Consider the following 27,388-nt stretch of genomic DNA (forward strand, 5'->3'; position numbering starts at 1 on the left):
GATGTTTTTATAAGTATTACTTTACAAGCAAAGATTATTTGACATCATTCAGCAACCAATTGTGTGTGTGGGGGTTGAAGAGGCTAGTGTTTATTTCATTTGTGTGTATGCTTTGGATGAAAAGAAAATTAATCTTATATTCAGTAGGATTTATTGAATAAATGATATTACATGTTCTAAATATTATATCAGCAGATTTGGTGATTGGTTCATGAAGATATATAATGTATACAGTACTCCTGATAAGTTCAAATACAACAGAAAGGACCCCCATTCATCCCCATATGCATGTAGTACAGTGAACATGGACTAAAGTGCATTGCACCACGCAGTCCTTCACTGCAGGAGGAAAACATCACTCAGCATTTCTTAATTATTTACAACTTCAACCCCCAGTGCAGTTCACCCTGTGTACGCCCCCTCTCTAAAGGCATTTGTGTACGCTTTCTGACTCTCAGATCTAGATCAAACATCCACAGTAGGTGCGAAGCGAGAACAATCCTCAGCGTGGGAAACAGTAAAGACACTGGCCTTTTAGGTGTGTTGCACCAACAAAATATGTTGAACTCGTCGTGATGGTGGGCACCATCTGTGAAAGCCATCTGTGACGGCTCCTCACCGCCGAAATGGACAAATTGTTGAACCAATGCAACCAAACAGTCTGAGCAGGCATGGCTCCAAGTCCTGCATCGCTGGAACACAAACAGGAAAGACCATCCAGTGTCCAACAAGCTAACCTGCTGCTTTACTGCTGTGCCATTTGCCCTGTCCAAGACACATGCAGCAGCTTACACTGCAGCAGCTTACGCAAGGCCATTCATTGCTTATCCAGGGTCACGGGTGAGCTGGAGCCTATCCCAGCTGCGAGAGGCGGGGTACACCTTGGACAGGTAGCCAGTCAATTATGGGGCACAAATAGACAAACAACCATTCACATTCACACTTATGGAGTCTCCAATTCTCCACAGAAAGGTCCAAGTCCAAATTCGACCGATCTTTTTTATCAGCACCAAATAGTCGACCCTGATAGATAACCACCTGGCTTTACAATAAGCTCTGATTTTTCGTACTCCTTTTTGAAAATGCTGAATTGTGCAAGGGTAGACCTGTCACGATAACAAATTTTTGCAGGATGATAATTATCCAACAAATCATTGGCGCTTAATGAAATTATTGTCAACATTATTTTGAGACCATTTTTTCATTAATTAACGATAATGTATGGCATAATAATGCGAGTACACCGTATCAAAAGCAATAAACATTAATTTCTCAAGAGTATTTAACACTAATTGCAATGTCAAGAGCTTTTAAATACAATAAACAAACAACATAAATTAAACACACACAAAAAAACAATGACAATAAAATGGACAGTCTCTTCGCAAAAAATTGCACTTAAATAAAAATCACAATATCTTTTATTTTCAATCAGTGTCACCTTCGTTATTGTCTGAATATTGAAAAGAAAATACTCTGTGTCTGCACACGTCAGCTCATTTGCATATACACTTCCTTGATTCACTGTCAACATTGTGTGTGGAATACGCTGTTTACGTTTAATGAGGTATAACGTTCAGTTGGAGTTTGGTCAGAGTACATGTTTCGGATACAGCAAAATGCGTTTGGTGCACAATTAGTTGGTTTTTTTAAGTGCAATTTTGCATATATAACAGCGTATGAACGCGCCCTCCTTGTGGTGTATTAGAACGATCTATCGGTGCTCTGTTGTGTGTCTGTTATTGTAATTACTACTGCTACCAGTAGAGTACTAAAGGTAGTACTAGTACTAATGTGAGAGTTGAAGACGTGTGCCCTGGAGTAATCCCTCCACCTCGTCAGCCATATAATCTACAACCTTATTGGCTAAGGGTGAACCCGCCTATTGTGTGCTGTGAGGGGTTTTACAGCCTTAAAACATATAATAATTGCAAATAAAGTTGGTTACTTCGCGGATTTAACTTATTGCGGGCTATTTTGTGAATCTATCCCCAGCGATAAACGAGGGAACACGGGACCGGCAAAATTATCGAGTTTGTTATTACTTATCGTGTGGTTAATTGATGTATTAATTATTGTGACAAGCCTATGCAAGGGTAAACATGCAATGTTCCTCGGTTTAACTTGTCGAGCATGTTTCAAAGTAATAAACTACAGCCATCCCTTGCCACTTTGTAGTTAGAATTTTGCGGCTTCACTCACACAATTTTTCAAAAATATATCCATTAATAAACTCTTCTGTTTTGTGGTTGAATACGGCCTATTATTAAAAGAAATATGCTTATTGGAGAAATTTTACATATTTTTTTGCCTAAATGAAACATTTTCGCTGGAACAACAGGCTTTTACTGCAGGTTTGAATTATCTCACAACAGCCACAATAACCCCTAATAAAAATCTCTAATAAAAACACGGGCTGTTGCCGCTGTAACCCACGGCAAGCTAAAATTCAACTCAAACCCCACGATGTCACTTCCTGTCTGCTCACCACTCAGCTCCCCTCGGGAACACATTTATAGCAGCATACACGAGAATGAGTCTTATTTATGTCTTAAATGGTTTATTTACTCTCATGATGTCAATATATTGTAGTACGAGTGTCGAGGTGACTACAGGGCTTTTATTTCATGTCTACAGGGTTCTAATAATGATAATAATGATACTGCCATTGGGACATGCAGTATGCCAGCACTGTCTCTTGTTGAGCTGTAGAAAATGTTTGCCTGAAAAGATGTAATGCTTATAATGCATCATGTGTTCAAATGGAATGTACATTGAAATGTCTCATTTGTTGTTATATTTGGAGGTGTTGGAAATCGGCATGTAAATTGCTAGCACATATATGGGATTTCTATTTGAGCTAGCGCATTTGTTTAAATGCAATTCGTTTCAGTTGAATGTCACAGAGAAATTATTTGTATCTTATGCAAGTCGGAACTAACATGCTTTATTTCTGTATGTTCCGTATTACAGTGCTTCAAAGTGATAGCTCTGCATTGGATTTTAACTAGAGTTTTTGAGAACCTGTTACCTGTCTGACCAAATGATAGCCCCTTGCGCCCCCCCTCAACATCTTGCCTCGCCAGCCGAGGGGCGTGTGCCACACTATTTGAAAGCACTGGTCTAGTGGTTGACTCACCTGACTTCAGTTACAGGCACCGTGGGTTCAGTTCCCACTCAGTGACGTTGTGAATGTGAGCGTGAATGGTAGTCTGTATCAACATGTGCCCTGTGATTGGCGACCAACCAAGGGGTGCCCTGTGATTGACTGGCGACCAGCCAAGGGTGTAGTCCGCCTTTATGTCTGAAGTCAGCTGGGATAGGCTCCAGATCCCCAGCATAAGCGGTAGATAAATGGATGTATAGTATGTACTATCTTGCAGTCTTGGATGACCACCAAAATGTAATGGGTTCTAGCCACCCTCCACAGAGATTCAGGAAAACTGATTTAAGAGTTTTTGTGCAGTCCTGCTTACTGACAAACAAAACAAACAAACAACAGTGATTAAGTCTATTTTCTGATCATCATTGCCAAAAATAGCTGGAAAGCAAATGCTGACTCACATTTTTTAAGTGATGTTAGAGCTTTCATCCAGTCCTTACTTTAGAACTATGGAAGCACACAGGGAAAAGTCCTGGAGCACTCAATTAACTGCACTCTAGCCGGGTCCTGCAGTAAGCTGCAGCTCTGCTAGCTGATGGTGATTCATCCCTGCATACACTATGGAGGTAAGAGGTGGGCCTTTGAGCACTGGCTTCTGATGCACTGGCCACTCATGCTCCTTCAATTTCCTCTCATCTTATCTCAGTACTGGCAGACATGGGCATTAAATCAGCACTCTGAAAGTCTGTGGTAAAAACACTGCATAGTATAGCGTTGTCACAAGATACCCAACTCACGAGGCGAGACAAGACATGAGATTGGGTCCACAACAATGAGATGAGACAAGATTTTAACATTTTTTTAAGTACAATGAGGCCTGCAGTTCTTTGCATGCTGTTGTGGGGTCTTTGTGACCTCTTGGATGAGTCGTCGCTGGGCTCTTGGGGTAATTTTGGTTGGCCTGCCACTCCTCACCACTGTTCCATGGGTTCGCCATTTGTGGATACAGTGTTCCCTTGCTGTTTCCCGTTTTTTTTTTGTGCAATTTTAGTGTTTTTGTTTTTTTTATAGTGTATGAACGCTGTTACAGGCTGAGCCTGGCCCTTTAGGAAGAATTGCATTGTGGGAAGTTGAGTGTTGTAGTTCTGAGCTTTAGCACAGGCAGCGGTATCTCTATTCTCTCTCTTCTGTCTGCACCGCCCATTGTCTTCTGTGTCCTGATTGGCTGTAGATCATTGTCAATCAACCTCCTTTGTGCGTCTCCAGTTGTGGTCATGGTTACCAAACTAGCTAACCGTGTGAGCTGCTTCCTATCCACCAATACTGTAAGCAATAGAAGAAACAGTAGAAGCGAATTGTGTGAGGAAAATAAGACAGGAGCAATATGTTTTAACAAGGATACAAAAACGCTACAGCCGAACGGCGCCAGGACGAAGAGGCATGATCATAGGAGTGAAATACACGCGAACCACTTAATAATTTCTTGTGTCCAACCTAGTATATTACAATTCTAACTAAATTGGAACTTTGAGAGTGTTAAAACAACAGAGAAATGTTGATGCCTGTCTGAGAAAAGTGTATGGTGAGGGGTTTAAAGCCTTAAAATATTAAATAATTGTCAAAATATACATGGCTACTTTGCGGATTTCACTTATTGCAGGCGATTTTGAGAACCTATAAACAACCGATAAACAACGAAACACTGTAATGGCTCTCTCTGTGGTTCGCTGGAGTCCCAAAGCTTTAGAAATGGCTTTATAACCTTTTCCAGACTGATAGACCTCAATTAATCTCAGTTAAATTATGTTTTAACATGGAGGCAATCACTTTTTCACACAGGGTCATGTTGGTTTGGATTTTTTTTTCTCCCTTAATAATAAAAAGTTTCATTTAAAAACTGCATTTTGTCTTCACTTGTGTTGTCATTGACTAATATTTAAATTTGTTTGATGATCTTAAACTTTTAACTGTGACAAACGTGCAAAAATAAGAAATCAGGAAGGGGACAAACACTTATTCACACCACTGTAAAAAGGCCCTCCAATGGTGTGTCTGCCACAATACATTCTCTCTGCAGCTCTACTTTAAAGACAAAGATCTGATCAAATCTGGCACAGGTCTTGCGTTGGATACTTGACCCACCTCTTTGTTCCACAATGCAGCTAACAGGCAACTACAAGGCCCTGGAGGCTTTTTTTAGAGATCTGTGGACAGAGGAAAGCCTGCTCAAGACTGGAAACACAGTGTTGGGTCACACGGAGTAAAACTCCCGTTGAAAAGCTCCACCACAGCCACCCGGATAAAATATTTACTTGACTGTGGGAGAACAGCACTGCAGCTACAATACAAAAATGTGTCATCAACCAAATATTTGGGAGATACTTAAGTAATATGGAGCCTTTCCAGTCTGAGATGATGTAATGAGGATGAGTTAGCATGGTGAAATACAGACACTTATCACCATCAACTGGCTAGCGACTATGCATGTGGTCCCTTTTTATTCAGGGTAGATTGTATGGATTGTTTACATTAGAGGTTAACTTTAAATGGTAAAGCCTGAGATAGCAGCATTACTTTTATTAGGCCCCTTCTCATTTATCATTCAAATTAACAGGGTTTCATTGTTACAACATATTGACATAACAGTGGTAGATTATTTTTGGAAGGATAGTTGGCAGAGCTCCACACTATCATTTTATATGTGTATTATATATTTGTTTTTTTTTTAAAACAAAACCGTCCTCCATTAAGCGGTACGTGTATACACAATGTGGGCTCATCTTTCTCGGTATCGTGTCTATGACAAAGGTTTTGTGATGTCATAATAAGCCTGAATCTAAAAACCGACCGCTTGAGTGCCTCTTCTCTCAAAAGTAGAAGAAATAATTTAGGGAGGGGATATTTTTTCTCACATTTGGAGGCCATAAAGAGGCACTAGGACCACAAATTACTGTTATCCCATCATTAAATACTCAATTATGCATAATAGAGGACGTTTAACATTCCCGACGTATCAACAATTTCTAAATGTACAAGTACTGTGCTGCCACATAGACTTGTATTTCATTAAACCATGAACCAGTGCCAGTGAGCATAAAGGTCAGTTTTGGACTTTTCCCTCTCCACGATCTCTTGGGGCAACTTGGTCTAAAGGCCACATTAATTACTCCAGTCTCTTCCAATATGCCAGAGTGTTTAGGCAGATCTAATCACCACTTTCAGAGAGGCATCGATTATCATCCACTGCACTGAAGAGACTTCCTAGATGAAGCCACTCCCCTTTGCAGCCGAATCGCAAATGGCAGAATAATGTTTCTTGGGCAACAAAAGAAAATCTTTGTTCAAAAACACCTACAAATATCAGCGTATTTGGCTCTAAACTCTATAAATATAAGAGATTGAGAGGTGCAGGCAAGCACACATCCACCTTTCACCATCTGTGACCATGGTAACAGCAGGGTGAAAGGAATCAAAATGATTTAGCACAGTATGAGTCCACCAGTAGCGGTACATGTGTGACAAAATTCACAGGCAATGCTAAGTAGGCCTCTGTTTAGAAGCTGCTTCAGTTGTTCACAAACAATGCACCTGGCTTAGACGGTTCGTAGTTATAGATGGTGGGGGGAAAGACATGCCAAAAGCATGGGAATCTGGCAACTGTCCCCTCATTCCCTCAGCTTTAAATAATGCAGCTCGCATGCATGGCACTTACTTCACTCCTTCAGTTTTTCTCTTTTCCCTAACCACACATCTCTGCCATGTTAATGTGATGTTCTTGCTTGCCTAACTTCATGTTAGGTCTGTGCTGACAAGACTGCGGAAGGCCCTAAAAATCAAGAGCTACACGCGTTGTTAGACAGTGTTGTCCAATCACAACTGTAGGTGTTCATGTCGAGAGGAGGCAGCTGCAGATATTTCTCAGACTGACTATTGGGTCCTTTCTCCCCTCCCCCATTTAATCCCCAGCCTTTAGATCTGTAGGAATTGGAGATGGTGGAACCAGCTCCTTCTGCCACCCTCCCATACCGACACCAGCAGCAGACCATACACAGGTAGTAACCTATGGGTGCAGCCTGAGACGACAACACAACAAATAGGTGGCACAAGCACCTGGAGTCCACATATGCCCTGCCCACATCGCAACTGGAACGTCTCATTGATGTTTTCTAACCTGTATGGATGGAGGCGCATTGAGCTCCTGTGTGCACTCCTAAAAATCCTGCAGCAACGCCCAGGGAATGCAACCACACATTCTCCCACATCACTTACCCGGTCTGTTTTCTTATTTCATATCTGACTGCAACCAGAAAGAAAAGCCTACATGAGATATGCCAGCTACAAGTCCTGTTTCAATGCATTTTGTAGGCATTGAAATAAAACATATGGGGCTTGATGCAATGAGTTTAATGGATTACCAAACTGAGTGCATAATCATCACCAATGTATGCTGTCATGAATGGTAATCAGTTCTGTTGAGGCATCTGCATGGTTGGAAGAATGATGCAGTACATTATTTGCCCTAAAACAATTAAATCAATCAGACGATGATGAGACACATCAATTGTAGTTTTTCATCTCGATGAGTCGGACTGGAGTAAGTGGCTCCTATCTGCCAAGTCAAATTAATAAACACAGACAATGAAAGATGCTTCTCGCTTTGTGAATGAAAGGTTACGTCCATTCAAGTCACCGGCGGTACGCGCGACCCCACGGTGGCTTCAAGTTGATGCGTAATTTCATTATTTAGTCATAATTGGTAGACATACCTGAGAATCCAGCCCAGGCTCTCTCCTTTCAGCTATCAGGGAATGGTGCGGACTAGATGACAATATGCAGGTCTTGGATCCGGCGAGGGAGTCAGTCAATGCGCATGGTACCTGTCACCGGAAGCCAGGTTTTAATATTTAGCCCGGAGTAGTAGTCCGTGGCTGGAGGTAGATCTCTAGCAGATCTCTCTCTCTCAGTGTGCGTGGGAACTCGCCTTCTACTCAGCGTGGAGGGTGGAAAGCCCTTGATTCACTGGGAAGGAAACCCCTGGATGTGAAGTGATAACACTAATGCATAAGTGGACTGTCATCACCTGATGCAAGTGTATCTGGAACAGCACACTAAGATTGGCTCCAAAGGCGTGCAACTTATTTCTTATTTAGCATTTTCACATTGCACAACGTGTCTGATGCAAAAGTATATTTGTTTGTGAACACAATCGTTTGTGGTAAATTTCCTGTCTCAATTTCGAGGATTCTCGAGGAATAATTATATTACTTTTTATATTATAACGACAATATTCTATACAATGACTTCTTTTGCCATAAACAAGCTGCCACTGCCTGACACCGCCACTGTGACTCCAGAGTCTACTGTGGAGAAATTGCGCCATCTAACGAAGTAAGCATGTACTACGCTCAACTTGTCAAATATGTCCGTACTTGCTTCATTATACGACATATTACCGAAAGTCGAGCGCCGCCGATTCAAACCATGTAACCCTAAGGATTTTAACTTTTCGGGACATCGCTATAACAGGTCATGGTGAATGAAGTTTTCCCATGATACACGCAAGAAGACTATCGGCGACAGTAAGATGGTGCACGGCCATGTTCACTTCCGTTTGTGTCACATCAGAATCAAAATAGAGGCATTATCTGATGTATTAGTTTTCCAAGTGTTACCTGAGCATATATGTAACTATATTGTATAATTTTAATCACGATCAAATCATTAATATTTCATCACCCACCAACGTGAAGAAATGACAGCTTTCTTCGTTTTTGGTCAGCCAGTGCGCATGCACCATTTCTTAAATAAATGTTTCTCGTTAGTTACTTTTTTTTACTATAATTTGAATGACAAACAGTTACTGAAATGTGGGGCTTAAAAATAAAGAAATTTCAAGTCTTGGGTTAATAGCTGTCGCCTTTGCAGCAGTGGTCACATGACGCAGCTGTGGGCAACTGCAGTCACATGATTTGCTTTGTGGTCGAAAACTAAAAATGGCCGCCCACTTGTCATACGGAAGAGTTAATTTGAACATTTTGAGAGAAGCAGCACGAAAGGAGCTCCGGGAGTTCTTGGACAAGTGTGCCGGAAGCAAGGTAATGTATTTATGTAGCAAGAAAGGCCAAGAAAACCGTATGCCACGTACGGACGAACGGAGATCGACATTGACTTTACGTCATGGTGCTGTCAATGGATCCTGCCAAAGAGTGCATTGAAATTTTTAGCTTTTCGTTTTAGATTGACATGATATTATACTTATTGAAATTTACAAATGGGTTTAAAAACGTTGCTATTTCAGGTCTTGGTGATATTATGTGTTGTATGTGCTCTTTCTAGGCAATTGTTTGGGATGAATATCTGACTGGACCTTTTGGACTAATCGCACAATACTCTTTATTAAAAGTAAGTTCAAGTCACCTGAGGCTTTTTGCAAACTCCATTTTCCTTGGTGTCTTCATTGGACACCCTTGTACAATCTAATGAGCCCAAGTTGATGAGATTTATCAAAAATATATATATTTTTCCAAATGTGATTGCGACGTAATGACGTGGCCGCTTGGTCCACTAATTTTGTTAGTTTTTATTTGTTCTTTCAGGAACATGAGGTGGAAAAGATGTTTACCCTCAAGAGTGGTCGCCTCCCCTCTGCCGATGTCAAAAATATTATCTTCTTTGTTCGTCCCAGACTAGAGCTTATGGATATCATTGCTGAGAATGTTTTCAGGTGGGTTTTATGTGGTTCACTTTCAAAATCTACATCAAAACACAGGTTTGATTTGGTCCTTGGACGACAGCACAGGAGTTTCTGTCCTTGAATGCCACCCTCATTAACTGTAGTACACGCCTCTTTTTTTCTCTGCATTTTGTGTTTTTAGTGAAGATAAGCATTCGACGCGTGACTTCCACATTCTTTTTGTGCCCCGGCGGAGCCTGTTGTGTGAACAGCGGCTCAAGGAGCAGGGCGTGCTGGGCTCCTTCATCAACATTGATGAATACATCCTGGACCTGATTCCTTATGACGGCGACCTGCTGTCCATGGAATATGAAAGTGCCTTCAGGGTGTGTTTAATCTTTATTTCTGGAAAAAAAAACGTTTTAAAATTATTAGTTATACAGTGTACAGCAGCAGTTGTCAATTATTTTCTGTCATGCCTACCCTAGGGGACAGATTTTTTTCATGCCCCTCGCAATTTGAAACACTACTGATAAACTAATCATATTCATTTATTTTTCTGTTCAAACCATTGTATGAGTTGCTGGCACTAGCATCATCCAAGCATGAATAAAGACGATAACAGGCACAAAACCTGCCAACCTTGAAGGAATTATATCAGTAATACTGGAAGTCCCAACTGCCTCTGACTCCTCCTGACACATCATTGCCCCACTGTTTGTTAAGCACTGCTGTACACTACATACTGTATACGTACAGTATTCATGAGTGTTGCAAGATGAAATCCAATTGCATTTTAAAGACCAGCATATAAGGACATCTAGTGGTAAAGTTGCAGATTTCTGCCAGTCATCACAAAATCAAGTGTTCTCACAGCACTCAGTTGTTAATCAATACCAGCACTTCAGCAACAGATTTGATAGCTGTTATGTGACTGTGACTTTCACTTTGCATCCTCTCACAGGAGTGCTATCTAGAAAATGACCAAACAAGCCTTTACCACACAGCTAAGGGCCTCATGACCTTACAGGCGCTGTATGGCACCATTCCACAGATTTATGGGAAAGGAGAGTGCGCACGGGTGGGTATTGTGAAAGCAGGAGTGATGAATTATTGATGATTCTACTAGCAATTGCATGTCGACGGGTACTTGCTCACTTTTATTCTGGTTGTTGTTAGCATGTTGCCAACATGATGCTGAGGATGAAGAGGGAGTTTGCTGGAATTCAGACTCAAATCCTGCCCGTGTTCGACACGCTGCTCCTCTTGGACCGCAACGTAGACCTGCTCACTCCTTTGGCCACACAGCTCACATATGAAGGGCTCATTGATGAGATCTACGGAATCAATAATGGTTAGAAAGGATTACATTTGAAATCTGTTCAACGTGTGTATAGTTGCCAACTTTTATTTCCTTTTCCTCTGGCAGGTAATGTCAAGTTGCCACCTGAGAAGTTTGCCCAGAAAAAACAAGGTGAAACCAGTAAAGATTTGCCCACCGAGCCTAAGAAGTTGCAGCTCAATTCAGCAGAAGAGCTGTACGCTGAAATCCGGGACAAAAACTTCAATGCTGTTGGAGCAGCACTGAGCAAGAAGGCTAAAGTCATTTCTGCTGCATTTGAGGTTGGTCCTGCTTCAACTTTCCTAAGCTGGCATGTTTACTCGCTCTGTCATGTGTAAAGACATGTAGTTAGCACATCCAATTAAACATTTTAAAAAATGGTCGTCATCACTTTCTGACACACTTATTGATCAGATGTGATTGTAATCTCTTAGGCATTTCATCACAAAGGTCTTGAGAAAAATCCATTAGGTTAAGTGAGGTTGATGGCATTTATTCGAGAGATAAGATAGAGTACACATCTTTCCAGCAGAATGCTTAGCTACAGCCACCGATTCTTATAAAAGCAGTGTTTCGGAACATACATGTAGGTGGTACATGTCAGATCGTCATATTTGTTGTCTGATTTTACAGGAACGCCACAACGCCAAAACAGTGGGAGAAATAAAACAGTTTGTGTCTCAGTTGCCTCACATGCAGGCAGCACGGAGCTCCCTCGCCAATCACACGTCCATCGCAGAACTCATTAAAGACATCACCAGTGCGTTGACAATCCTTCGAAGTTCTCTCTCCGTCACATCTGATTTAAACCAAAAGTTTGTTCAAATTGTGAGTTGCGCATTATGTATCGTCTGTCTGTTTCAGCATCGGAGGCGTTTTTTGATAACCTAACAGTGGAGCAGGAATTCATGACTGGAGTCGACACAGACAAGGTACCTCATCTTTGAAACTTTCTGTTCAACAATTGTAATTACACTTTGGTAGCCACTTGCATAAGGAAAACAAGAGGTATGAGAAAGAAAAATTGAATATGGAACATAACGTTTATATTTCGGCCATTATATAATCCAGGTAAACACCTATATTGAAGACTGCATTGCCCAAAAAGATCCCCTCATCAAGATTCTGCGTCTTGTGTGTATGCAGTCAGTCTGCAACAATGGCCTCAAACAGAAAGTCCTTGACTACTACAAGAGAGAGATTCTCCAGGTAAAGGGTGACTCAATGTTATAATAATGTGGTGAATTCATGTTCTTAACTAATTACTTTAAGGAACAGTTTCCTCACAATACAAAAATTGTGATCTTACTATACTGTACATATAAAATGCAGTAGATCCCTGCTTTTTGCCTTTCTGCTTGCTTGATGTTGACGTTCTCCGATTTCAGACAGCAGCATTTGTCATAAAACTGACTGCTGTATTTATTAGATTAGATTCAGCTCCAGAACCCTTCCCTTCTCTCTTCAACTACCTTAGTTCACTGGCAACACAATCTAGATTTAAGCCCTTACAATGCCTCACACACTTACCAAACGCAATTTAAGTATAAAATGTATAGATACTCACCACTCAAGAATGATAATGAACGGTGATCGATGAACAGAGGGAATCGGATTCACGATGTAGCCTTTAGCCTGGTCGTCATGCTGGCGCTTGAGGCTCGGGAACACATAATCCACACTGCTTGCGTGTTGTAATTCCAGTAATGACCTACTATAATATATGAACTTGTGTTCATTTTACTGCAAGTTTTGAAGCCGGATTGAAGTTGGTGCTTCCGTAGTCAAACAAACTTGTGTCTTACAGCACACAAGAACTGCTGGAAAAATGGCAAAATCTCAATGCTAGATGAAAACGCATTATCAGTGAAGCATAAGGACATAAACATGTAATAATTGTGGGCTTTCTAATGGTGCTACATGTATGCTTTACATTTTACCTGTATTAGTACATATTTGTAAACTACCATCAACTGGTGAATGAGTGTGTTTTCTGCAGAAAAGAAACAGCCTATTTTCAGAGAAAAAAACTACAAAAATTCATTTTTGACCATAAATTTGCAAATGTGTTGTGAATGCTGAATGTCGAAAGTATAATTTTTTTTTCTCTGACATCCATGGGTTGTTTAAAATTTTTGCTTCTTTTATGAAGACCTATGGTTATGAGCACATCCTGACACTAAACAACCTAGAGAAAGGAGGTCTTCTGAAGCCACAAACAAGCTCGAGGAATAATTACCCTACGATTAGAAAAACCCTTAAACTGTGGATGGAGGATGCAAATGAACAGGTATGAACAGAGGAGATATTCTGGCCTTTTAGTTTGTGAGGACACCAAATGTTCATTGTTTTTCATATTTCCCTCAGAACCCCAACGACATCTCGTACGTATACAGTGGCTATGCTCCATTAAGCATCAGACTGACTCAGGTGTTGGCCAGGCCAGGCTGGCGGAGCATCGAGGAAGTGCTGAAAATGCTCCCAGGTCCACACTTTGAGGAACGCCAACAGCTGCCTGCTGGACTCCACAAAAAACGTAAGGAGCAATACAAACTGGGTTGTCAAACAGCCTTCTCTCTGCATGACGTAGATAAGAACCAGGCTTTGTTCATGTGCAGGCAAACATGACTAGATGGATTGCACTATGTTGTCAGTGCTACACAACCTCTGTCAGCAGGTGTTTTGCCTTTGTTTGTGAACATGTGTTAAAGAGAGAGGTACAGATAACAACAAATTGACAAATAACCACCAGTGTTTGCTTCTTCCTCCCATATTCGCAAGTGGTGGTGTCTACATTAATGAGATTGAAAATGAAGGGGGCAAAATGTGTTAATTACAACTGTGAGATTCATATTAGATTTAGGGGCTTGTTGCTGCTTGCCCATGTTCAAACAGATTTTCAAAGGTGATAATAGAGGAGCCTTAACAAAGGGATGCTCTCATTTTACAGTAGAAGAGGTTTGTGTGCATTGAATTGTATCTTGCAAAGCTGCTTAATCAAACAAAGGGTGTACCTGTCGTAGAGAAATTGTTAGCAATCACATTTTAGTTCTTCCTCGCACATGTGATGTAATATCGTCTTTATCGACCTTGCAGGCCAGCAGGGGGAGAATCGAACAACGCTGGTGTTTTTCCTGGGAGGAGTAACATATGCTGAAATAGCCGCGCTTCGTTTCCTCTCTCAAATGGAAGACAGCGGGATGGAGTATGTTATCGCCACAACCAAACTCATCAATGGTACATCTTGGATCAAATCCCTTATGGACCGACCTGAAGCACAGATGCACTGAGTCACTTGTGCCCACACCTGGATACATCAAACAGCATAGACTGACGGCTGTCTTCTTGCAGTATCAGCATGCTGCAGGTGTCTCGCTGATGTCCATGTTAGCGCGTCCATTACCGAAGTCATTTGTTTTGTTATGGAGCTGGTGTATATACTGCTGGTTTGGCACAATGTCATTTACAGTGTTCCCCGCCCTCCTCCTCCTCATTTGTATGTATGGCTTCCCCGCCTCAGACCAAATACATCATTACATAAATTAGAAAGTGAAATGTGTCCCTATATTATTCGGTACTGTGTGCAACACCACTGTGATTGCAGACTGTTTTGGAAAGATGATTTTGATAAAGCAGAAGATGTGGAATGAGTGCAGCTGTCAGCGTCGGTCCAGCCCTTGGAAGGAGCAATTAGTGCAGAAACAGGCCTACCGATCAGCCGATAATGTTCCTGTGCCGTCTGGAGAGCTCAGCCCACAGCAGCCTATCATTTGACAGCACAGGGCACTGATTGAATTAGGAGGCCATTTGTTCCATGTTCCGGCAGAGAATAACTGCGCAGCAGCAGGGTTTTAGTCTTCAGTCAATACCTTCTCCCCGTCTTACAGTATAAACACCAAGCTACCTGCTGACAGGACCTAGTCAGTGTACTCTTCATGGGTAAATCCATGTGAATTTCTTTCAAATTCAAGACTTCTATTTAATCCGATTGACAAAAAACATTTTCATGTGTGAGACTTGCTTGATAGGTTGCATATTAAATTAGAGCTTTGTTTGTTTGAGGAGCAGGTGCACAGGAGCCATAACTACCATTAGATCAATCCCTGGGGAATAAGATCCCTGTGATCCGTTCTTGTCTTTGGCTCCTCCTCAGCTGTAGGGAGTTGAAAGGCTCCAGGCTGCACCCACCAACTTCACGGCCAGAAGTGTTACCAGCCTGACCTGCGAAAACAGTGCCTGTCCTGCTGCAACGACAAGGTATGGGTGCTTTTACAGCCTTTATTTGATAGAATAGGCATCATTAGGACTGCTTCTTGCTGAGTTTTGTACGCTTTTATTATTAGTATTATATTTGTTTGGCTCTTTTAAAACAATTCCACAGCGCATTCATCAAATGAAAGTTAACATGGCCTTCGGTTCCACTTTTTCAATAAGAAAAATAATTTAATGTGAGCATGTTTGTAGAGAGAACCTCATAATGTGCGCATTTTAAGAGGTAAGCAGATGACTGAAGAGGCTGTGTTGGTGGCATACATCAATACAGAAACCTTTTAGTGCAACTTGCAGATAATTTATTTAGCAGCTGTCACCACAACAGTCACAATGGTTTGAATTATTATTTTACAACCAAAGTCCATGGCTGTTAAAGTATAAAATCAAAAATATATATATGGTTTTTAGTGTTTTCTCTTCAGTTGCATGATTAATTATAATGCAATGATTGTGTGGTATAACAGTAAAGGTTATGGTCTATCTTGAAATGTTTGTTTGCAGAATGGGACGAGGTGGGAACATGGGGCACCCAACTTTTGCTGCTCCCAGGCACAAGATACAGCAGGTGCATCTGGATTCTGAGCCATTGTTTATCCGCTTCCTGCGAACATTCAAGGAAATACTCAAATTTGTCCTCTTCAGCTACACCGTGCTGTTTGGTGCCTTGCTTCTTGCCCGATGGACCACTTACTACATGGTGGGAAAGTAAAAAGACATTGAGAAAGTGGACTTAGACTTGCACTTGGAGCTCTTTGGTGACAATGAGTTTAGTAGTATGGTCTACAGAACAGTAACTTCAGTGTTAATGTATTTTTCCCTGTTAACTCATGCTGTGACCTATAGCACTATCCGTCATAATTCAAATGTGTGGTGTCTCTACATTAACCTTTACAATAAATTCACAAGGTGTGGCAGATAAAGGAATGACATTTACAGTGAACCATTTATTACTTTGTTTCTGATCTGTTAGTGTGTTAGATGTCCATTCTAGAACCTCTACGCTGCATTGCAAAGCGATCACCGTGCTTCCAATAGATGTATGTGACCCCCAAAAACAAAACAAAAAAAGGAAATGCTACTGCTTGTGAATATTTTGTTATAATTTACTTAACATTAATATTGGGGTTAAGTTATTGGGGAACCCAATGATAAGGATATAGATGTGTCTTAATTCTGACTGCATTTACCCACTGTTTTCACTGCTTAGATCAGGGGTGTGCACATTGTTTCCCACCAAGGCCCGTATACTGAAAAGTCAAAGGATGAGGGAGGGCACTTTGATAATTTTACATATTGTATGAAATGTATTTATTTGGGGCTGCACGGTTGCCGAGTGGTGAGCACGTTGGCCACACAGTCAGGAGATCGGGAAGATCTGGGTTCGAATCTCCACTTGGGCATTTCTGTGTGAAGTTTGCATGTTCCCCCCATGCATGCGTTGGCTTTCTCTGGGTATTCCGGTTTCCTCCCACATTCCAAAAACATGCATGTTAGCTTAATTGGCGACTCTAAATTGTCCATAGGTGTGAATGATTGTTTGTCTACAGTATATGGGGCGACCAGTTCAGGGTGTACCCGAAGTCAGCTGGGATAGGCTCCAGTACACCCCGAACCTAATGAGGATAACCCGCATAGAAAATGGATGAATGGATGTAAGGGGATTACAAAAGTTATTTAAAGACAAAGCATTGTGCTATTGTGTTGTGATTAGTTATTTAGTTATTGGTATGAACATTTCAGCTTTTTCTCTTTACACTGTGCAATTTTGCAATTTCCACAAATGGCCCCTGGCCGCACTTTAGACACGTCTGGCATAGCCACTGGGTGCAAGACCAGCCTTAGCAATTGTATGTCACATTTCTGTCCAGGTACTCTCCTGCACCGCCACAGGTGCCATTATACTCATTATACCCATTAATATCAATATGTACTAGCCTTACCTTTCAATTGCTACCGATAACATGTTTTATGTAACAGGTGTTCAGCTGCAGAACACTTTCATGTAAATTAGCTTACAAAGTACAGTATATATAATAACATGACTATATGCTGTGAATCTGCTTTGGTTTAAATGAATTCTTATGGGCATGTATTGAAAGTTCTCATGTAGAACTCGTATTTTGCTGGGGGGAAAAATCCAACCTCTGAGCGTCGTTGCGTTTGATTTTGTTTAGCGTCCCAATCCACACGGGCGGGATTTGGCGTTTCCGGTTATTGGTAAAGACAAGTAATCGGCACTTTTCATTGGTAAAAAAAAAAAAGCACACAATTGTCACGTTTTCTCGTTAGAGATTAGATTCATAAACCGCGTCGGGCGATTCATCGTACGTGATGGATTAATTTCTTGGCGCACCCTCGCCCCTCTCCCGGTGTGACTCCGACAACGCTCGTCAACGCCACCCGCGTTGCGCCATTTTGAAAGTGTAATGTGGGGAGAGGCAGAGACGAGGGAATTCTTGAAGTAGAGTGCAAAGTCTAAACACCTGTGCTGAGGGCTGTTCTTAACATTTTTTGGTTAGCATAGGTGTTCTTACTTTTTATATCCGTTGCGCCAAAGACGCGCATGACCCTGCATAATTTTGTCAGCACTCTCAGCTTCATTCCTCCACATCTCATCGCCCAGAACCAGCCATCCGAACAGGGTCAGTAGAGTACTGCTCCAGTCCAGGGCCCGAAGCCGCTTCGGAGAAACCCTCTCTCCCAGAGTCGCTCACCATGGCAGGTAATACTTGAGCCACAAAGCGAGCCACTGGTCGTTGGTGAGTGAGTCAAGAATTAAACAAGTTTATGTAGTCTGTAATTTTTAACTAGCATATGCTAGCTAGCGTGTTACGTTACTTCCAGATGCTAGCACAGGCGGTGCTATGACAAAAGTGTTAGTGTTCATTTCGGTCATTCGCAAAATAAACTGAGCGTAAAGTTGCTCCTGCTTGTGGTGTTGTGAAACGGGGGTTTATGTCTCCTGCAGGGGTCGGTGGTGAGAGCGGTGATGTGCAGTGGTGCTTTTCCCAAGTCAAGGGAGCGATAGATGACGACGTCGCCGAAGGTGAGTACAGGTGATCGCCCAGTACTGTTATACGCACAAAACGAGTTATTGCATTTGTTTGGTTGGAACGTAAAAACATCTTAATCCGGATCGTATTAGACTTTTTGAAAGTCGGTATGACAAGTTTATTCTATTGGAAACCAGATTCCTCTTGCATCTACAGTATCCCACCTATTTGTGGTTCGGTATTCACTCCCCAGCATATTCTTTGATTTTTTTCCCCCCTCTGCTTTACGTTGTAATTAATTCGTCACTTAACATTTTCCAGCAGGAAGATGCTTTGACAGAATGTAATGTTGTGAAACTGCACATTTTGTAAGTTCGATACTGTGTACCGTATGCCTTTTTTTAATTGTTTTTTTTTTTTTGCCATTTGCTGGGGGACTTGAAACGTAACCCATGAATAGCGGGGATCTACTGTATGAACTTTCCATCAGTCATCGGTGTGGTCTGTGGAGGACAAATGCCGCAGCCCTTAACAACATTAAATTCACAAGCAAGAGAAGAAGACTAAGATGGAGGAAGGGGGGCTGTTTACACCAATAAGGAGGCAAATGGATGCTACATTCTACGTCTAAAGCATTTTTGTTCCTTTGTGTTAAAGCTTTGCACTTGAGGGCTAACTGACACATTGGTGGTCATGATATGCAAGTTCAGTTCGACAGGGAATATTTCTTTGTCACGTTCTAATTGAACGGTTATAGTTGGCTATGGACGGAAGGATTACATGTCATTTACAATAAGCTCTTCCTTCAAGCCTATCCTTTTTTTTTTTTTTTTTTAATCAACATCTCATTCACTGCTTCATGACCTGTCAATTATGCAGCAAAAAGCCAAGGATATCTGAATTAATGCCTGAATTGATGTTAACTGAGCTGCCTCACAGCTGTTGACTCCCGGAGCCATCACTTGTGATTCTCTTGTGATTTGGGTTTGCCAGATTTTTTCCTCAGAATTAAAGAGTTCCAGCTGTGTGAAATAATTAGATTATTTTAGGAGAAGAGAAAGTAGCAAAGGTCATCGTGGCTACATCCTGTCCTGCATTCAACTTGCATTCAGTCTCTTGTTATTTGTTTGCTTTGCATGTTACATGGGGAAAAACATTGTCAGTCAGTTTGTTTGCCTGCGCTTTTTGCTGTCTGTTTAAATATTGTAATGCCTTCAGTAGTGCTGTTGTATCACTTGACATCTAAGCATAGCCAACTGACATCAACAAAACTTAGGACATGTAAGATTTGCGTATTGAAATATGATTTCCTTTTCGCTCTCATAATGTTTCAGTAGTCTTTCCATAGAGCACCTGCTCTTGCAAAGGTAACCTAATTTAAAGTGTTAAACTGGACAGATACACTGCCACACTAAAACACACAAGGCTGGTGAATTCTTTCTGATGGGTTCTTGAATCTGAATGTTTTTTTGTGCAGTTGCACAATAACATAGTGACCTGCAGACTTTTTATATTGATGAAAATGTACCTGGGTTTTTTTATTAGCATGTACAGTGGATCGCCGCACATTTGTGATTGAGCATCCCTGCAAATTTGCCAGTTTTTGGTCTCAAAATGTATTTTTTATTCTCTGATAATAGCCCACTTTTTCTGCGGGAAACATCTCATTCACCATAAGTCGGTAATAATGTATGAATATGTGATAAATGTACAGGTAAAATGTTTGTCTATGTGTTTCACAGATTTTTTTTTTTGTCAAGCGTTCGCACAAGTGTTTCTGTGTGCTAAGACGTAAAAGTTTGTTTGGCTCGGGAAGCACTAGCTTTGGCAGTCAATCCGGCCTCAAAACTTGCAGCTAGGTGAACACAAATTCATAAATTATTGTAAATCATTACAACAGGCAAGTGGTGTGGATTATGTAGACATAGACATACGATCAGGTAAAGTTGACACCGATTCCATTTGTTACATTATTATTCATTAGTGGTGAGTGCATATACTTAAAATGTATTTAGTATGTATGCGAGGCATATTTATGGCTTAAACTTGGAATGTGTCGCAAGTGAACAGTGGCAATTGGAGAGAAAAGTTGAGGGTTCTCGAGCTGAATCTAATAATTACAGCAGTCGCTTTTATTGCAGATGTTGACCAAAATCGGAGGAGAATGTTCACGTCAAGCTAGCAGGAGGGTGTAGTGGGTGTGGGCAAAAAACGACATGTCAGAAATTGACATTTTTATGGGCGTACCAATTACTCATGTTTTTTTGCCATTCGCTGGTGGTCCTTGAATGTAACCTACGGCGAAAAGCAAGGATGTACTGTACTAGTGAGTTTTAAATTTACAGGTCAACTTGAAGTTATTCAACCTTTGTTTTAAATTACATTTATTTTTAAAATTTACAAATGTTTGATAGCTGGCCAATGCAAATAATGACCCTTTTATAATTAGATGTGTTCAATTATTTTTGCTTTGGTTTATTGCAGCCTACTGCAAGTTTATAAACTTTGCAAATAAATATAATTTACAATGAAGGTTGAATAGTTTTGAGTACAGCTGAATCACAATGATCAAATGCACGCGTAACAGAGGAAAAACTTAAATAGAGAAATATTTAAGCGTTGTTGAAATGAAAAGGCCAGACTATGTCATACATTTATTGTTTTTTATTCTGGATCCATGCAATTCAGTTCCTTGTAAGGTTCCAAAAACACTTTCACTTCACTGAACTCTATTCTTTTCAGTACAGAATTTGAATTAGAATGTGGAAACTTCAATGGACTCCTATAAAATAGTCTGCTCTTTTTTTGGTCGTATGAGCTTGTGTGGAGAGAAGTCATATCAGGCCCTCTTATGTTTGAGTGTGTTAAGTGTAGCGCTCACTCACAATAGTGCCAGGCAGTAAACGAGGATTCATTGTTGTAGTGTAGGATTTGATGTGAATGCTGTTCTAGGTGCCTATTGTTAGTTTCCCCTGCATAATGTTACTGGACCCTAGCACTTGGGGTCATGTGGTCTGTGTACATACAGTTTTGCGTCACTGGTCTGTTGTGTCTTCACCATGCTTGACTTTGTTCTCACGGCTCATTGACTGAAAAAACATGTACAACTGAACTTTGACATTGTAGTTGAATGTTATCTTGAACAGAGGATACAATGTTGATGGATGAAATATTCTGAAAAATATCCTAATGAGAGTACCTCATTGACAGCGGATATCATATCAACTGTTGAGTTCAACCACTCTGGGGAGCTGCTAGCTACTGGAGACAAAGGAGGTCGTGTTGTCATCTTTCAACAGGAGCCAGAGGTACATGAGTTCCATAAAGATGCTCCATAATCTCAGTGACAGGTTGTTGGACGTGACATGGCCTTTGTTCTTTGGTTTCATAGAGTAAGAATCAGCCGCAGTGTCGTGGAGAATACAATGTTTACAGCACGTTTCAGAGCCATGAGCCTGAGTTTGACTACCTGAAGAGCCTTGAGATTGAGGAAAAGATCAACAAGATTCGATGGTTGCCCCAGAAAAATGCTGCTCACTTCCTGTTATCCACAAATGGTAAGCTGACTTGTGTCTGACCCTTAATTAATAAAAATTTATTTTGTCTCATCTGTTTTTTTTGTTGTCACCGCTTCCTCTTTTAGATAAAACCATCAAGCTGTGGAAAATTAGCGAGCGAGACAAAAGACCTGAAGGTTACAATTTGAAGGAAGATGATGGTCGATACAGAGATCCAAATACAGTGACAACATTACGGGTGGGGCAATCTGTTTGTCACATTTGTTCATCTACTAAAAAAAAAAAAGATCCCATTGAGCAAATGTAGCTGATCTTGTCCTCTAGGTGCCGGTATTCTTGCCAATGGACCTGATGGTGGAGGCCAGCCCCCGGAGAGTGTTTGCCAATGCTCATACCTACCACATCAACTCCATCTCGGTCAACAGTGATTGTGAAACGTACCTGTCCTCAGATGACCTTCGCATCAACCTGTGGCACTTGGAGATCACTGATCGCAGCTTTAGTATCCTTTTCCTTCTAGCTTTTCGCTGACATCATCATTGGTGGAAACTGATGACCTTTTCCATACCAATAACTGATTACATCCTTTCCATTGTGGGAGAGGAGTGGCTTTAGAGACATTGTAAAGAGGGAAATGCTGTCTAGCGGGCCGACGTTAATGTCTGACCATCATTTAATTGAATTTATTCCATCATTTACTCTGTCTTATAGTTCTCATGAAGTGATGCCAAGGTAAGCACAAGAACATACCTTAAATTTACAGCAATAATTAGATAAATGCACATTAAGTTTCCTGCTTTAATTTGATGCTGTGTACTTGCTATTGGACCTGAACTTCCCCTTCCAAGACATTGTTGACATTAAGCCAGCTAACATGGAGGAATTGACCGAGGTGATCACAGCAGCAGAGTTTCATCCAAACCAATGCAACACATTTGTGTACAGTAGCAGTAAAGGAACCATCCGCATGTGCGACATGAGGGCGTCAGCACTGTGCGACAACCATGCAAAACGTAAGGAGAGGTCATTGATGGAGAGCTGGTGGGCTAAATTTTGGTTCTAAATCGTCTAAAGGGTTTTTTGTATTTATCTTTCCAAGTATTTGAAGAGCCAGAGGATCCAAACAATCGTTCCTTTTTCTCGGAAATCACTTCTTCTATCTCTGATGTGAAGTTCAGCCACAGCGGACGATACATGATGACCCGCGACTACCTGTCTGTTAAAATCTGGGACCTCAATATGGAGACTCGTCCAGTGGAAACTTATCAGGTGTGTAACGCTCACAAAGCTAAAATATTTATGTATGTAGTGTTGCATCTTGCATGCTTTTAATGTTCATATTGTATCTTCTCCTCATTGTTGTCTTCTTACAGGTGCATGAATATCTCAGGAGCAAGCTGTGTTCACTCTACGAGAACGATTGCATCTTTGACAAATTTGAGTGCTGTTGGAATGGGAACGACAGGTGAGGAGAACCTTTCCCCGTCTGTTTTAAATATGGGTGTAACGGTTCACATGGATGTATTGAACCGTTTCTGTTCTGCATGTTCTGTCAACTTTCGCACCGTTTCGGTTATATTTTATCTTATTTTTCTCATAAAATTTATTACTAGAGTGATCTAAGCGCTTCACGTGGACCTAAATTCCTGGGCGAGTTTCTGCCTCTGAGTGTCGGACACTACTGACTGAGGGGGAAGAACGCCAGTAGCTTGCATGCGTGACAAATGGCATCATGGCAAATGCAAGCGAGAAGCCTAAGTTTAGGATTTAAAATTGCACAGCCATCAACATAATGTAGTTTTAGTCTTAGTATTGTGAATTAGCTAATTATTATTTCTCTCCTTTTCCAGTAAATCATTACAGACTGGGATGAATACATTCATCTGCAAAAGCACCATTATGTAGTCCATCAGACCCAAGAAAATACACTTTCCTCCTATGCACAATGTGAATTTAAGAAATAAAATAATTATCTAAAAAATTTAACAAATTGGTTGCTCATTATTTAGGGAAATGTTTTACTTTCTCTTGTGTATTTATAATTGCTCTTTAACCAAGCAAAAATGTTTTTTCCGATTACTCAATTAATTGAAATAATTTTCAGTAGAATACTCGATTACTCAATAGTTCACTAGCTGCAGCCGTATTCAGCATTTACTTTACTTTTGTTTAAATCCGTGTGTGTCTGCAGCGTTGTCATGACGGGGTCCTACAACAACTTCTTCAGGATGTTTGACCGAGGCTACAGGCAGGATGTGACCCTGGAAGCGTCACGGGAGAACAACAAACTGCAGTCCGTCCTTAAACCTCGCAAAGTAAGCTCGGGTGGGAAGCGCAAAAAGGATGAGATCAGTGTCGATAGTCTGGACTTTAACAAGAAGATCCTCCACACTGCCTGGCATCCCATGGACAACATCATTGCCGTTGCCACCACCAATAATCTGTACATATTCCAGGACAAACTAGACTAGCATTTGATGAAGCATTTCTGCCCCATTTACACAGAAAAAAACTAAATGTGTCTAATTGCTCAATTGTGTCTTAGACCTTGAGTGTGACAAATTATCAGAAGCACATTTTCCATGTGTAATACAACAACCTACAGACTTTGTAGGTCTCGTTGCAGACTTTGGGATTCAGGGGCTTTGGTTTCCCTCTAATAGAAGCACTTGTTCCTCCAGCTACTTGTTGCAACTCCACTACTACGACCAAAGGGAAGATGTGTTAAAAACACATTTTTTATGTATTCTTTGGTGCCATTGTGACATGATTTATTTTTTGTTTATTGTAGCTACCGATTGTTGATGCATTTGTGTAGCTGTCATGTTTTATTAGTTTTAACAGAAAATATTTTCAATTGTTAAGACATCTTGTTTGCACTGGCATGAAGCACTACTGATCCAAGTGGTTAACAGTCCTTATTTGCCCGAAAGTATTTTTCAAGTTGGCAAATTCACTCCTCACTCCTCCCATAATGAATCGGTATGTTCTGAAGGGGCCATTCTAACATTTAACAGATAAACTCATTCCCAAAGATGTATCATCAGATACAGCAGATGTATATCAGAAACATTACTGTCAACCCTTTTCTGCTGCATACTAATATGTACTTGCTTAAATTGTTACCTGAGGGCTGACAGAGGTTTACATAGATTTTTATCTGTCAGGTAACTAGCAGACACTCGAAAATGACTTCTAGCACATACATTTTTGAGTCACTGACAATAATTGCATGCACGGGGCATTCTTTACTTGGCCAATGTCTTCTGACTTAATTTATTTCATCATGAATGCAAAGTTTTCATGAGACAAAAGTGCATGTTGTGTTTAAAACATTTCCCCCTCAGCTGCATTACCAAAATCATTCAGACATTTAATAGTGTATATAGAAATTATTTTGGAAAATGGTGAGAAATAGTGGATGCTATTCTGTTGAGGAACAACAATAAAAATAATTGTTGGCTTTGACAGGATAGCATACATAAGTGCAGCAGGCTATTGTGGTTATAGGGAATGAGTCATGCCAAAATAACCAGTACTTTACTCCTATAAATTATAATCCTTAGATTTAGTCCCCTGGTCAGATCTTACCAATGACTGGACCATCATTAACTACTCAGGAAAAAAGGCTGGTGTTCTGAACGTGAAAGGGCAAAATGTGGCCTAAATCTCTCCTGTTCTGTGATGTCAAAGTTGTGCGTTGCTGCCGCCAACTTCCACTTGTTTTGTTGCAGACTGAGAGCTTTACCCTTTGGATCTAGTTTCTTTGTCTTTTTTTTTTTTTTTTTTTTTTTTTTTTTTAAAGATGTCTTGTACTGTACTTCCTAAAAGTGATCAATAACCACTAGCTGATTTATTTTTGTATAAATTATGGCAATAGTTACAGTCTGATCACTGATGTTTATTGAGCTGTCTGGCTGATTGTAGATTGAAGTTGATCTGAAGCATGTCATTTCTAAAGTGGGATGTCCAAAGAACAATATTTTCAACGTTTAGCCGACTGTTGACTTTTTTGTGTGAAAGCACTCAAAAGACTACCATATACTTTCTGGAAGGGGTTTCTCTATTTACAAATTATTCCAAGGGAGACTTTGTGAAGTACTTGGTTTGCAAATGGAGAAACCACTTATAGTCTACTACTGCTGTCTGCGCTGCTGTTTCCCTGTTATAGATTGCCAGTCTTATCCAGCAAACGGGTAGATTTTCTCCACTTTTTTCTTTATTTTTCTGTTATTGTTTTAGTGACTGATCAAGCCATTGTATTGGGATTCTGAGTCCCAGAGATCCTATTTTTAATCAGTCCAACTTTTACAATGACTGCAATTCCAACAGAATAGGGTGGTGATGATGTTGCATCCTCAGGATTTTGAATGTCCTTCAGCAATGCATCATGTTCGCAATGTATTTGTTAGTTTGTATGATACCAAGAATGATTTGCGGCCTCCCAGGGAAATCCAGAGGTATCATAGTTTGATTCTGTCAAACACAGTTTGTCCTTGTGTCATAAAAAGCGTACCCTGTTGCAGCTATAGCCGACCTCTGCTGAAAAGCAAAGGCGGCTTTATACCGACTCTTCTGTTTGATCACAGACACGAATGGTCACAAAGATATTACTTTTGAGGGACAAGGTCCTCAATTTCCTTAAGGGGATTGTTAAAGTATATATCAATCATCAGCTCACTGTCACAACTTACAGCAGATATGATCTGTACTATTTTGAGTTGAGAACCTTGTTCGAAAACATTCACTGTCATTTCTAAGGGGGGAAAAAAATTGGTTTCACTTTGTCGTTCAATGTATTTGTTGTGTTCATAGCTGGTGCACTGGATATGTTGCAAACTACAAATTTTCAAAATAATTATATTTGCCTTGCTTTAAAAAATTAAGATAACCTGACAGATGCATTTTTTAAAACTTTATAGTATGCCAAACTCTCAGGGGAATTAACTGCTGTTTTATGTTCAAGAAAGCAGCTTGTCAGTACTACATTAAAAAAATGCCTTAATTGAAAGTCTTTGGAATTTAATTTTGATTGTTGCAACTCCTTTTCAGATGCCTGTACAGAACTACTGAAAGGTTAAATGTCATCAGTGGAGTTTTTTTCTGTCAGTAGCATCTTATACTGTACCTCACATGGGTTAAAATGCAAAATGTTATTTTCCGGGTTTTTTGAATTTGTGTTTTTTAAAATTATTTCTTTCAAGGAGTTCTTGAATAAAGATGGGGAGTTTTGGCAATTTTAATGTATTTGTCATTAAAGTTAAGTTTAGGTGTAAAGTAATAAGAGTTTCAAAACTTGATTTCTAATTAATATACTTTTATGGAGTACAAAAATAAGGTAATATCACGATTAACTTATTTTACTCACCTACGCATTTTTACAAATTAACTACCATGACTTTGTTGGGTCCACCTTTAGATACGCAATTTGGGATCCCCCGCAATACGTAAGCCTTGTGCTTTTGTGAAAATTTGTTTGGCTATTTA

The 27,388-nt window shown here is 40.5% G+C and overlaps 3 protein-coding genes across 7 annotated transcripts in view; 2 read left to right on the forward strand and 1 right to left on the reverse strand.

Moving 5' to 3' along the window:
* The window catches only part of LOC129179324 (rabphilin-3A-like), a 28,480-nt gene extending 20,351 nt beyond the window's left edge, over positions 1-8,129 (reverse strand). For 2 of the 4 annotated variants that reach the window (XM_054772435.1, XM_054772434.1), the window contains exon 1: positions 7,870-8,125. The gene's annotated coding sequence lies outside the window, so the exon portion shown is untranslated. Of the gene's footprint in view, positions 1-7,869 lie in introns of all 4 variants that reach the window. The other 2 variants (XM_054772438.1, XM_054772436.1) reach the window with 2 other exon arrangements.
* A 933-nt stretch (positions 8,130-9,062) lies between these two features.
* On the forward strand, positions 9,063-14,408 carry vps33a (VPS33A core subunit of CORVET and HOPS complexes). The gene is made up of 13 exons (XM_054773441.1): positions 9,063-9,198; positions 9,440-9,505; positions 9,700-9,827; positions 9,979-10,162; positions 10,741-10,857; positions 10,956-11,130; positions 11,206-11,399; positions 11,752-11,878; positions 11,983-12,050; positions 12,190-12,327; positions 13,271-13,408; positions 13,486-13,654; positions 14,215-14,408. Exons 1-13 carry the CDS (start codon positions 9,097-9,099, stop codon positions 14,406-14,408), a joined length of 1,800 nt encoding a protein of 599 aa, XP_054629416.1. The 5' UTR covers positions 9,063-9,096.
* Positions 14,409-17,970: 3,562 nt separating this feature from the next.
* On the forward strand, positions 17,971-27,171 carry ppp2r2aa (protein phosphatase 2, regulatory subunit B, alpha a). Of its 2 annotated transcripts, XM_054773846.1 has the most exons (10): positions 17,971-18,112; positions 18,359-18,436; positions 21,594-21,691; positions 21,775-21,940; positions 22,027-22,139; positions 22,226-22,403; positions 22,750-22,914; positions 23,001-23,170; positions 23,275-23,366; positions 24,093-27,171. In XM_054773846.1, the coding sequence occupies exons 1-10, from the start codon at positions 18,106-18,108 to the stop codon at positions 24,370-24,372; spliced, it is 1,347 nt and encodes a 448-aa protein (XP_054629821.1). In that variant the 5' UTR covers positions 17,971-18,105; the 3' UTR covers positions 24,373-27,171. The 2 variants fall into 2 exon arrangements, with proteins under 2 accessions (XP_054629821.1, XP_054629820.1); XM_054773845.1 differs by lacking the exon at positions 17,971-18,112 and having other exon boundaries at positions 18,346-18,436; positions 24,093-27,170.
* The last annotated feature ends 217 nt before the right edge of the window (positions 27,172-27,388 follow it).

This window comes from Dunckerocampus dactyliophorus, chromosome 4 (genome assembly GCF_027744805.1).
Source record: "Dunckerocampus dactyliophorus isolate RoL2022-P2 chromosome 4, RoL_Ddac_1.1, whole genome shotgun sequence".
Classification (NCBI taxonomy): Eukaryota; Metazoa; Chordata; class Actinopteri; order Syngnathiformes; family Syngnathidae; genus Dunckerocampus; species Dunckerocampus dactyliophorus.

What these genes read in the sequence shown, in the direction of transcription:
- vps33a (XM_054773441.1), top strand. Translation starts at nt 9,097, where the DNA reads ATGGCCGCCCACTTGTCATACGGAAGAGTTAATTTGAACATTTTGAGA. An exon ending in ACAAGTGTGCCGGAAGCAAG is followed by an intron (nt 9,199 to 9,439) that starts GTAATGTATTTA and finishes TGCTCTTTCTAG; the next exon opens with GCAATTGTTTGGGATGAATA. An exon ending in ACTCATTAAAGACATCACCA is followed by an intron (nt 11,879 to 11,982) that starts GTGCGTTGACAA and finishes TGTCTGTTTCAG; the next exon opens with CATCGGAGGCGTTTTTTGAT.
- ppp2r2aa (XM_054773845.1), top strand. Translation starts at nt 18,346, where the DNA reads ATGTCTCCTGCAGGGGTCGGTGGTGAGAGCGGTGATGTGCAGTGGTGC. An exon ending in TCTTTCAACAGGAGCCAGAG is followed by an intron (nt 21,692 to 21,774) that starts GTACATGAGTTC and finishes TTGGTTTCATAG; the next exon opens with AGTAAGAATCAGCCGCAGTG. An exon ending in GTGCGACAACCATGCAAAAC is followed by an intron (nt 22,915 to 23,000) that starts GTAAGGAGAGGT and finishes TATCTTTCCAAG; the next exon opens with TATTTGAAGAGCCAGAGGAT.